At 41.4% G+C, this 12,591-nt stretch overlaps 1 protein-coding gene across 3 annotated transcripts in view; it reads left to right on the top strand.

Annotated features, from left to right (window-relative positions):
* Nucleotides 1-12,591, top strand: part of ptprub (protein tyrosine phosphatase receptor type Ub) — a 267,362-nt gene that overhangs the window by 206,743 nt on the left and 48,028 nt on the right. For 2 of the 3 annotated variants that reach the window (XM_088999588.1, XM_088999587.1), the window contains exons 14-17: nt 474-612; nt 4,022-4,045; nt 4,243-4,397; nt 5,174-5,361. In XM_088999588.1, the coding sequence (XP_088855714.1) occupies nt 474-612; nt 4,022-4,045; nt 4,243-4,397; nt 5,174-5,361 (506 nt within the window). The remainder of the gene's footprint in view (nt 1-473; nt 613-4,021; nt 4,046-4,242; nt 4,398-5,173; nt 5,362-12,591) is intronic. The other variant, XM_088999589.1, reaches the window with a different exon arrangement.

Here is a 12,591-nt window from a genome sequence, read left to right as displayed (position 1 = left end):
ATGGTTATTTATCATATTCGTCTTTGTAAAGCTCCCATAGAATATTTTTTGTATGTCAAACATAAGATGTGTACTGAAGTGCTACGTTTGTTGGGTAGACATACAGTGGTGAAATGTGTCACTTCCGTATTGGCGCTTTTCAATATTGCCATCACTTTGAAAAGACCTTTTGAAATATCAATGCTATTGAAACGAAGTGATGGCATTAAGAAAGCCATAAGAATTCAGCAGGTGTCAACAGTAGTCAGGATCAGTTGAACAGTTGCATTGTGCTATGAAAAGTATCTACCTGTTGAGCTAGGGTTGCGGGTGTGGGGCTATTCAAAGATGTGAATTTTCTCCACCGCAATATCCACTTTTGACGTCTTTATATGATGTCTTTATATGACGTCTCTGTGAATCATTTCTTGAACAGCTCCTGCCACCTTTAAGCGGCACTGCTTTTGAAAGTTCATCTTTATTTACTTCCCCAGCCGCCTGCAAAGATCACCGCAAAGCTTTGGAGGTGTCCCAGAACTCGGAAGAGATGGGGCTGATTCTGGGCATTTGTGTCGGCGGCCTGGTGGCGCTCATTCTCCTGCTGGGTGCTGTCATTATTATCATTAAGAAAGGGTAACAACTGTTGATTTGTTTAAAGCATGCCTCATTATGTGCACCTCCTTCATTGTTTTGGTCGTTATTTATTTGGTTTGAAAATGGTTCGGCTGCGTCAGCAATTTTTCTAGAAGGTTACTCTTGTATTGGCGATATTTGTTTTCATTGCTTTCACTCCCATATAATGTATCAAAGGGACCAACAATTCTCATCTACATAGATCATCACAATATGTGAAGTATTTCATTAACGGTTGATGCAATTCAGTTAGCTACTGAATTACACACACCGAGGACAGGACTGAGGCCTAAATGAGATGGTAATTGGGAGAGAAAAGGTGTGCTTTTAGAGACTATTAGCCAGTGAACCCTGAGATCTCCAGTATACAGTATTTATCCAGTTATTTTTCTGCAAGCCTTACATTGTTTCTTACAGTGTAACCACTAAAGTCATACAAAATTAAACATAAACCAAGCAAAAAATTACACTTCAACGCATATGTGTCAATATTCCGCTTTCAACGTTGATGTGTCTGTAGGCAAGCGCTTTACAAAAAACATCAGCATAAAATAATTCGAAAATGAACTAACTATGGTTACGGTTGCCATTATAAAACATTAATTTCTCGCAAGGCTTTCACTTTCACTAAAGAACAGTAATTTGCAAAATTTCCTTTACAATAATGGGATCTGTGCGGCCCCAGTTATCATGAATATTGCATTTGAGGAACATGAATTCAGTCTGTACTATCTGGAAGTGAGAAATGGCAGATGAGCTCACACCCACATAGGGTCCATTATAATAGTTCACCCATGTTTGGAATTATGTTATAAAGTGCTGACTTAAAGGACAACCGACACCATTTTTTGTTTCCTAACTGACATCAGAAAAACGTTTTATAGCATCTAAAATACCCAAAACATGCAGGCTGATAGTTTTAGTCAAATGAAAAACACCAATACAAATGACTTAGTGTCCATAAACTACTTCAAAATGAGACCGGAAATGGCCAGTTTCATAAGGTCCCACGTCCTTGTTCGTGACGTCACGCCAAGATGTCTTGCCTTGCTCGAGAATCAAAACAATGGCTTCAGATTCGGTGAAGATGCTTTCTTGTTCCTCATCCAGTTATGAATATGATTCAAATAGTTCGGAAGCGGAAAGCATAAATGTTTACAATCGATTAAAAAAGTTATTCCGTGTCATTTTGAGGCATCTGAACTGAAATGTAGTGTCCCAGAAAATGCACAAGACTGCGCCCAAGGATTGGATATGGGCTGATTTGTCTGCTGGGAATTTGTGTCATCTTGTATCAAATAGTAGTCTTGGTGCAACACACAACGATTCACCATCGCGTTATTTATGTGTTTTCCTTCTAATTTCGCCATCAGCCCGGATCAACACGAAGTTTTCAGACCAAACAAAGTACCAAAAAATGCACTGTGTGTCGCTTTCTCGGCCAGTGACAATACCTACCGTGTCGTCACGGTAGGTATGGTCACCAACTCAAAAACAAGACTTCCTGAATATTCAGCGCAAGTCTTAAAACGTAAATTATAGCTATTTGCGGTGGAATATTTGTAAAATACGCTCAGTAGAAGTCATTTGAAGTGATTTTACAACTTATGGATACAACTTGTCCGGAGGCGTCGGTTGTCCTTTAGAGGTCACTTTTTTGGTTCTTAACTGACATCAGAAAAACGTTCTATAGCATCTAAAATACCCAAAACATGCAGTATGATATTTTTAGTCAAATGCAAAACACCAATAAAAATGACTTAAAGTGTCCAAAATCTGCAAAAAAATTGAGCTGCGAATTGGGCATTTTCAGAAAGTCCCGCCCCCAGTTCGTGACGTCACGCCAAGATGTCTTGCATTGCTGAAAAATCAAAACAATGGCTTCAGATTCAGAGAATATGCTTTCTTGTTACACATCCAGTTATGAATATGATTCAAATAGTTCTGAAGAGGAAAGCATACAAGTTTGCAATCGATTAAGTAATTTTTTTCCGTGTTATTTTGAGGCAAACGGGCCGGGGGGGATTGTCGCACCCAAAAATGGCGACCAGCTCCCGTGAGGAATGAATCAGCCCGTTTCCACAGGCTGATAAATTCCTTCCATGGAGCTTGGACGCCCTCTTCTGGCAGCTTTTGGGTGCAACATCAAGGTTTTCAGACAAACAGTACCGCAAAATACATTGACGTGATGGACTGCTACAATGGACTGCTCTTTTTGTCAGTCGGGGGGGGGGGTCCTTTCATGGCGTAACGTGAAGGCTCGTCACCAACTCAAAAACAAGACTTCCTGAATATTCAACGCGAGTCTTAAAACGTAAAATATAAGAATCTTTGTGGAATCTTTGTAAAATACGCTCAGTAGAAGTGATTTGAAGCCATTTTACAAATTATGGACACAACTTGTCCGGAGATGTCGTTTGTCCTTTAAGAGAATCAGGTTTACTGTTAGCCCCCTAGCTCAAGTGGTAAAACAGTTTGACTTAACAAGTCCCCATGACCTAGCTGGCATTTCAAATGAACCTGACAATGGATTTGAGATAGTCAGCTTGGTCAGAGTCCCTAAGCAAGCCAAATCCAACATGGTGTTTTAAGCGATGCCACAAGAAAAAAAAACATCATCTCTCACTTGTTGTCAGTGAAATATAACAAAGAAAGCCTTTCATACGATCAAAATGTTTGACTAATAGGCCGAGAGAAGATACATTGCACTTTGTTGTAGGGATTCCATTTTTCCGATTGAAGAAGGCACGAGTAGGGAAGGAAACAGGGAAAATAGAAAGGGGCAGAGAACAGAGCCCTGTGGGACCTCACGCGAGGGAAACTGGGGAATAAATAAAAAGTCCCCACAATCAGTGAATCACTCAGATGCCCACTAAATTGAAATCTAATACACTATTTTTGCAGAAATGTTGGTTTTGAAAATAGTTTACCAATGCGACAATTGACTTTGGAGGTTCCACTGTTTTAATGTTTCATAGCGCACAAAAGTTCTAAATGGCATCAGAAAATCATTAAATGGATGATACAGTACCTTGACTGGTATTGAATAATGTCCATTTTGAAAGTCTCCACAAATGAGCTCAGGCTCCTGTGCTGAGCGACCGTGACGTTTTCCCCTTTAGATAATTGATTACTGAATTGGCTGTGACAGGAAGGCCACGTGGTTTGGTCCTTGAAGCGTACCACGGAAGACACACTCTAATGAAGGAAATGCACACACACATTGTGGTGTCAGCACCTGCTCGATATACTGGCACCCATCACATGGTCACCTGCACTGTTGATTTCCTGCTTCTGGTTTTCACTGTAATCAATGCATTCTGCTTTCAGCTGACATTGTGTTCATGATACATTTCTTCTTGACTTTTTTTCAATCCTCCTCCTCTACTTCCTCCCCCACTCTTGCCAGAAGGAACTACTACTCTTATTTTCCGTAAGTGATTATGATTCTTTTCTGTTCCATTTGTTGTGATCCATCAGACATATGCTTGTGCTCTGGCTGAAAATCACACCGCAGGAAGACATGGGAAATAATTGAGATGTTGCTCGTTGTCTCTGACAATGGTGCTTTATCTCTTGTATTACCTTATATTCACAATATCTGCTCTCCTGTTCTGTATTCGTCACTAGGAAACCTGTTAACATGAATAAGACCCCCATTACCTATCGCCAGGAGAAGAGCCACATGGGCTCCATGGAGCGCAGTTTTACCGACCAGAGCACTCTGCAAGAGGATGAGAGGATGGCCCTCTCCTTCATGGATGCGCACACATGTGGAACACGAAGTAAGACAATGATTACTTTCAAAAGTTGACTTTCAGCATCTCCGTTTATTGGAAGTAGTTCCACAAAAGGGCAGTAATTTCACAATGCAAGTTGAATTCAATCTGAAGAAGCCATTGGTGGTTTTTTGTCGTTCGTCTTCGAATTGAGTGCACTCATTATATAGGCTGATTACAAGGAGAAGGCAGATGTGTTTCCTGCAAAGTTTCAAGAGTTCTTGGTGAGCTACTTACAGTATCTTCATTTTGTGGACCTATTTACCCCACCTTACCTCAGAATGCTTGCACAAGTTGATTGATCATACATACACCATTTCGTGTGGTAACATGAAATGATGTATCAATTATCACTGGCACATGATATGCACTAGGACTTATTTCAAATGTTGGTAGGTAGGTAGGTATTTTTGCTTATATAGCAAACATGTAAATATAGTTTTGTGTGAGTGCTTTAAAAATGAATTAAAAATTAGATGAATTAGAAAATGAATAAATAACATCTCAACATTACAGTACAGTTAAATGTAATCCTCAAATGTTCACGCATCAATGTAAATTGACTGAACAACAGTACCTAAAGAAAAACAGCAACACCTGCTGATTTAATGGGCCGTAATGTTGTTTGCCTTGCCAATGGCCATGCCCCCCAAGCTGATCTGGCAGCCCCAATACACCTACACCGGCCATCACAGTCCCCACAGAGACTCTGATTCTACCGCTGACCTATGCCCGCCTACTCCCCACCATTAAGTTTACAACATTGACCTGGTCTTTTGCAGGTGATCCACGCACTTCGGTGAACGAGGCCAGCAGTCTCCTCGGAGGCTCTCCGAGGCACCCGTGTGGACGTAAGGGCTCTCCCTATCACACGGGACAGCTGCACCCTGCCGTACGAGTGGCCGACCTGCTCCAGCATATAAACCAGATGAAGACGGCCGAGGGCTACGGTTTTAAACAGGAATACGAGGTAAACTATTTTAATTTGCTCTCACCCTGAATGGTAATTCCCTCATGTCAGCGTATGTCTGGTTATGGAATAAAGGTATTCTGATTCTGATTCTGACTAAATTAATCTGTGGAATGTTAAAATGTAAATTCTACAGCGTGGTTATAATTTATTCTTTTCTCGCCACCATCAATCAGGCCGCTGCAGATGGTAAAAGACAAAATAATTCAGATGACTTCTTTCTTAGTTATGGAACCTTTGAAAAATCTGAATACCATCGCCTGACATGGTTTTTAATGCATATTTCTAACATTTATATCAGTGGGATGCATCAGTACACACAAAGTTTGCACATTCATGAGGTTTGTGCATTTATGCCATTAAATAGATCAACTGTGCACCAACAATAAAAACACAATCATCGCTTGAGAGCCTGAAAGGAAAGCCGTTGTCGTGGATGTCGCGGTCCCGAGTGATGGAAACATCAGAAGGAAGGAACATGAGAAAATCGAGAAATACCAAGGGCTCAGAGAGGAGCAGGAGAGAGCCTGGAAGGTAAAGGTGACAGTCGTGCCTGTGGTGGTCGGAGCACTCCGGGCAGTGACCCCCAGACTCGACGAGTGGTTGCAACAGATCCCGGAAACAAAATGTTCAAAACGTATACTGCGCAGAACCCTCAAGCTTCCTGGCCACTGGTAGAGGACCCGAGCTAAAATGGGGGACAGACACCACCCATGGTGGGTGAGACGCTGATTTATATATATATATATATATATATATATATATATATATATATATATATATATATATATATATATATATATATATATCTCCCTACTGTCCAGACATGGCAGTGATGAGTCCTCACCCCACATTGTAGCAGTCCTTCCATCACGTGGGGTGAGGTTCAATTTGAATCGTTCGTACAACAGCCTACTTAGGCAAAATAGGATTAGGAATACTGATGAGGTGATACTGGTGGAAGTGGGGCAATCAGGCCAGTCGTTAGTCAGAACAATAGGTACAACAATGGAGTGGCAGGGAGTAGTCCTCTGCTCCCTCCAACCTGAGAGCAGGGATCTATCATAGCAGAGTTCAGCACCGCCATGTCTGGACAGTAGGGATATATATATATATAGGGGCTAAACTACCAGTAAGACTAGTTTGCTGACGAAGTTTCTTGGATAAGAAGCGAAACGTCCGACACCTTCAAAGAAGTACAGATGGCTGAACAAACCTTTTCACCGATAAACAACAATATATGTAAGTAACATCGTCTCTGCCCCTTAACGCTCTATGGTCACCATGGTAACGTTTAAAGGACAACCGACGTCTCCGGACAAGTTGTGTCCATAATTTGTAAAATGGCTTCAAATGACTTCTACTGAGCGTATTTTACAAAGTTTCCACCGCATATAGCTATATTTTACGTTTTAAGACTTGCGCTGAATATTCCGGAAGTTTTGTTTTTGAGTTGGTGACGAGTCCTGACCCTACGTCACTGAAGGAATGCCCCTGACCGAAAAAAGGACACATTGTAGCAGTCCTTCCATCACGTCAATGCATTTTGCTGTACTTGTTTGGTCTGAAAACTTCGTGTTGCACCAAAAAGAGGCAGAAGAGGGCGACAAAGCTCCGTGTAAGGAATTAATCAGCCTGTGCTGATTAATTCCTTACACGGAGCTTTGTCGCCATTTTCTGCCCCTTTTTTGGTGCTCCATTTCCCCCCCTTATTGCCTCAAAATGGCACGGAATAAATTCTTTAATCGATTGCAAACATGTATGCTTTCCTCTTCAGAACTATTTGAATCATATTCATAACTGGATGAGTAACAAGAAAGAATATTCTCCGAATCTGAAGCCATTGTTTTGATTCTCCAGCAATGCAAGACGTCTTGGCGTGGCGTCACGAACTGGGGGCGGGACTTTCTGAAAATGCCCAATTCGGGCTCAGTCTCTTCCAAAAACCACGCCAATGTTTGAAACGTGTCAAATACGCTGCTTGCTATTCACGCGCCGTCCTCACAAATCCAGTTTGGCTTTAAATGCAGCTACTTTATCAGCCAACTTGAAGACAGTTGTCATTTTCCCCTGAAATGACAGATTGAGTTAATTGAGCAGGTTGAATATGTTGCACAAGTAAGCGCGCTTTGCAACCCATTCCTCGTCACGGAAATGCGCTGCAAGCGGTGACTTTTAATTTTTCAAAATAAAACATAGTTTGGACTCAGATAATAAATAAAACGCAAATTATGTAAATTATGTATTCTTTCTGCGCAGCCCGGTACCAAATGACCAACGGACCGGTACCGGTCCGCTGCCCGGGGGTTGGGGACCTCTGCTCGACGTCATTTTTTTTAATTCACGAATAAATTTGCGAATGATTTAAAATGGAATGCTCAAATAGTATTGAGAATCAATGAGTGTGTCATATAACTGTATCACATTTCAAGCACACACCAAAATCTGAACAATAAAGAGGGTGTATTCTGCTTGACTTGAATTCTGTCTTGTAGGGCAGTGAAATCAAGGACCAGTCCTAGATTGGAAAGTGATTGAAATGTGTAATTCTTTAACTTGTAACTCCATTATATTCGAAGAACAACACACTGGCCTGTCACCATTTTGTGGTCCGATGAAGCAATTCCATGGTGCAATCAACACATCCAAAACAGAGACCACCAGCTTTATCCACCACAGGAAATTCATTTATTTTCACACCCCACAAAGAAAATAACAAACTGGGCAAATATATTTGTTGGTAATGATGGGTAAAGAGTTTGGGAAACCCATCAGCCGTCCTACTAGGACTGATGGGCCCTTTGCATCCATGAGCTCTTTGCACAGCCTGCTGAAATTGATTAATGGTGTGAAAAGGCATCTGGATAACATTCAAATGGAAGGAAGGAATTAATCATTCGCAAATGCGTCAACAGACGAACTTGTGTCGCAAGGCAAGACAGATTAGGTTAAACGTTTTAGGAGGCATTCTGGGCTCTGTTAGCAGATCATAAGCAGGCAAATGAGACTGGGCTTTCTTCTGGAAGATTCAGTACATAATACATAAAATTATTGTGTAATTTCCACCTGACAAACCTTGGTTTTGATAGAAGACTACTAGTACTTCTTACTGTTAGCTGATTGGTCAGCAGCAGTCAGTTATGTAGAACGGTTTTCTGACCCAGTAATTGACATCCAAACAGTTCAGGTTTAAAGCTGCCTGTCACCCTTCGCCACCTTGGATTGGCTTCTTTTATGACCCAGAAAGGCATTACAAAAGAAAAAGGAACGAAAATGGAAAGAGGGCTCTTCCTCTATCTGTCACATCCTGATTGGTGTCAGGTGCGCGCCCCTCCCCTCCCTGCTCCTCCGGGCTAACACACGTGATCCCAATCCACTGATTGTGCCTTCTGGCTATAAAAGTCACCCGGTTAGGCTCAGTATTCGCCGGTGTATTTCCTCATTACACGCCCTTGTTGCCTCACTATACACAGTAAAGCCTCTTTTGAACCCATTCCTGTCTCCATCGAGTATTTTGGATCCAACTTTCCTTTTTGTCCGACGAGATCTGTTGCCACACCTCGTTCGGACGTGACGCTATTTGTTGTCAAGACTCACAGTGTTCCTTAATAAGCATGCCATTGCTCTGAATATCAAAGCTAATCACACAATCTGGTTCCCTGTGGTTATGTAACTCAATTTTTATTCATAGGTGATCGAATTATCTTGGATTTTCATGCACACATGCGAGATGCCAAATACGATTCAACACAGGAGCTTTATCAAAATGTCTGGGGAATGGAAATCCATTTTGTCTTGTTATGGTAACATGAACCATCTTGTATATTCCAAACCATTATTAAATCGCCACACAATGAGAATATAACCTTATTTTGTATTAAAGCAAAGGCTTGCGTTTTCAAGTCTGCTCATTTTAAATTCAGTTTTTAATTGACCTTCATGGTCTTTTCAAACACTTTCGGCCAGATCGGATGAAGTCCCTTGCCAGTGGTCCCCCACCCCTGGTCTGTGAACCAGTACCTTTCTATGGGTCATTTCATACCGCGCAGCACAGAAATACTATATAACTTACATAGGTTCCCTTTGTATTCCTTTCCAAATCTGAAATATGTTTTCTGAAATAATATTTCATTGTCTTTTACATAGGTCAACAGTATGTCACTCTTGATGCAGGTCAAGGGGCACTCATCGGTCATGTGATCGGTTATTGCTAAAATGAAACCCAGGATCTAGCAAAATTATTGAAAACTACAGTAAAGTCTCGTTATATCGATATCGGTTATATCGATAGTACCGCTTATTACGATACTATTTTCATTTCACTTGCACATTTCTAGTCTTTTTATGTATAATTAGTACCGTTTAGTACGATACCCGGTTATTAAGATAATCCGGTTATTACGGTGCTCCTTTTCATCCCCCGCCGGCCATTTTTGTTGTTTATATCGATATATCCGTCGCGCCATTGGTCAACTTGGTCACGTGTCTTGTTACGTGAGCCGCCATCGGTCGCGCCATTGGTCGACTTGGTCACATGAGCCGCCATCGGTCGCGCTATTGGTCGACTTGGCCGTGTGACTTTGTCACATGACACGCCATCGGTCGCGCCATTGGTCAACTTTGTCATCACGCCATCAGTCGCGCCATTGGTCGACTTGGTCAGGTGACTTGGTTACGTGCCCAGCACCCGTGTAGCAGAGCCATTTTCATTTTCAGACGCTAGCTCGTGTGTAGCAGATGAGATTGAAGTGTGTGTGTTAAAAGGTAAAAATGGGAAGCAGAAGAAGATTGATGACTTTTTTAAATTGTATACATAATACAGTAAGATGTAAGCGTTGCAGTTTCCCTGTTGTGTTATGTACATGCCCACTGTACTGTATATGAATGCAATCGTTTTTTGCAACAATGTTTCTTGTTTTGTCTGCTGAAGCGCGATGATTTTGAAAATTATTAACATTCCATACTGTGTATTAAAGGACAGCCGATGTCACTTTTTATTCAAATGCAAATAAAAATGACTTCACGCCAAGACGTCTTGCATTACTTGTGAATCCAAACAATGGCTTCAGATTCGGATAATATACTTTCTTGTTACACATCCAGTTATGAATATGTTTCAAATACACTGTAGTTCTGAAGATTAAAGCATACATGTTTACAATCATTAAAGAATTATATGTGCCATTTTGAGGCAACATTGGGGGAACATCAAGGGAGCTAATGGCCAGCTCCGTTTCTTATATGGCGCTTGGCTGCCCTCTTTTGGCGGCTTTTGTTTAATGCAGTTCGGCGCAGGATCGGATATATCGATAGTCCCGGTTATATCGATATTTTTCCGGACTCCCTTGAATATCCATATAACAAGACTTTACTGTATCTTGGAACGTTTCTTTGGGAAGGGGAAAATGCTCAGCCAGGATATAGAAGAGGAGCCTATGACTTTCAAGAACGAGACTACATTTAATAGAGTCCTACTTTAAATCTGGAATTATCTCAGTGGGAGATTCCCACACGCCAAGCCCACTCTGCATAATAGGTTTTGATGGTGAGTCATATTTTTCATGCACTTTGTATCTGATTTTATACATCTTAATTTGAAGGCACATTTAAACATTTCCATTGCGACCAAAGCATGTTAAGGCCAGATTGGATGTGTCTCATGTCATAATGCATGTTTAATAAGTTTAGAAAAGACAATAGTTTCCACGCAGGTCATATCTTGTTAATTTGTTGTATTTATTCGGCCTTTAAGGCTGGTCCTTGAAAATATTGTCTGACATTAAAACGGTCCATGGGGCAAGGAAAGATTGGCGACCCGCTGCCTTGCACTATTGTCCTTTACATGTACAGTAAAAAGAACCAATTTCATCATATTGTCATTGAAGTGAATTGGAATGCATCACTTCAGAAGTAGTTTTGGCATCATTGTAATATGGCGGCATTGGCTACCTTCGAGAATGTCCCTTTGTGATAATTGCTGCCTTCATTCTAGTGTTTCAGGATACATATTGACGTGTTTAGATCTCTGTACATTCCTTCAGCGAATCAATTTTTGGCTGAGTGGTGAGATCACACCCTGGGGAAAAGTCCACCACTATCACCCGAAGCCTCTTGCATTCATTTAAAAAAATTGGTGGGGAATCCAACAACTTTTGTTTCTGATTGTAGGTCTCGAACCCCACCACCATCTTCCCCGTCCTCACCCGCTGACTCCCATCCCCCAAAGTAAGCTTGTAGACTCATTAAACGGTCCCTCACGGGAAAGACACAATCCTCTCGCAACAAAATCAATACACACCTCTTTGCTCGAGTATGTGTTTTGATGGAGTGTCTTTCAAACCAGGGAAATTGATGACGACCATCATATTACACTACCCTAGCGGGTGTAAGCTTTTTTTTTATTTCCCTGAGGAATACCTGTGTTCTGTAAAAACAGAGATCAATAATTTACAGTGAGTTGTAAGAAAGAGGCTCTCCTTACGCGTGGCACTTGCTGTCACTGCACTTATTTTTCTTGCCACGCAAACTTGTACGTTGACCCCAATACTGTAGACATTTGCTCGGGAGCTTGAATGTTTCATTACAACGGGTGGCCTCTCTCTCTTGAGGTCAGGGAGGATGATCAACTGCTGAGGTTAAAAATGCACCTGCAGCAAAGGTTACCACGGACTCACACGCACCACTCCAATTTAAAAAAAAAAATACATCTAACATTTTCAAGGGCAGGATTATTGTGCTCTTTTTTAAAAGCCACCAGAGAGCCCCGTGGAGCACATGCAGGTAAAAGTATCCTGAAAAAGTCCAATTCAGAGAGATTGTATTTGATTAGGGTTCGCCTGCTTTCATCTCATTGTGCTTATTTTAATTGATCCTCCTAACCAACCCACACCGCTGATCCCTGCCTGTGAGGCTTTCTAATCAATCGCCCACAGGTTTGTATTGCTTTGCTTTCCTTCAAGATCGCTCAACCTCGTTGCATGCTCCTTTTTGTTTTTTCCTCTCCCGTGCCTCTCTTGGCATCTAACGAGTGGTGGGAGCAGAGAAAAAAGAGCTCTGAGGTCTTCTATCAAAATTTAAGAGAAGAGGGGTGAGGGGAAAAAAATAGTACATATATATTGTACACAATGTAAATAATTAGGAGGTAAAGAGAAGGAGAGATTCAAAGAGAAGACTGTGCATGGAACAAGTGAGGAGGAGGGTGTAATCCTATGGAGGATTTGGCTGGTTCTT

This window comes from Hippocampus bargibanti, linkage group LG06 (assembly GCF_051943395.1).
Source record: "Hippocampus bargibanti isolate YZ-2025 linkage group LG06, ASM5194339v1, whole genome shotgun sequence".
In the NCBI taxonomy this organism is placed as follows: Eukaryota; Metazoa; Chordata; class Actinopteri; order Syngnathiformes; family Syngnathidae; genus Hippocampus; species Hippocampus bargibanti.
This window is presented reverse-complemented; position numbering and strand designations above follow the sequence as displayed.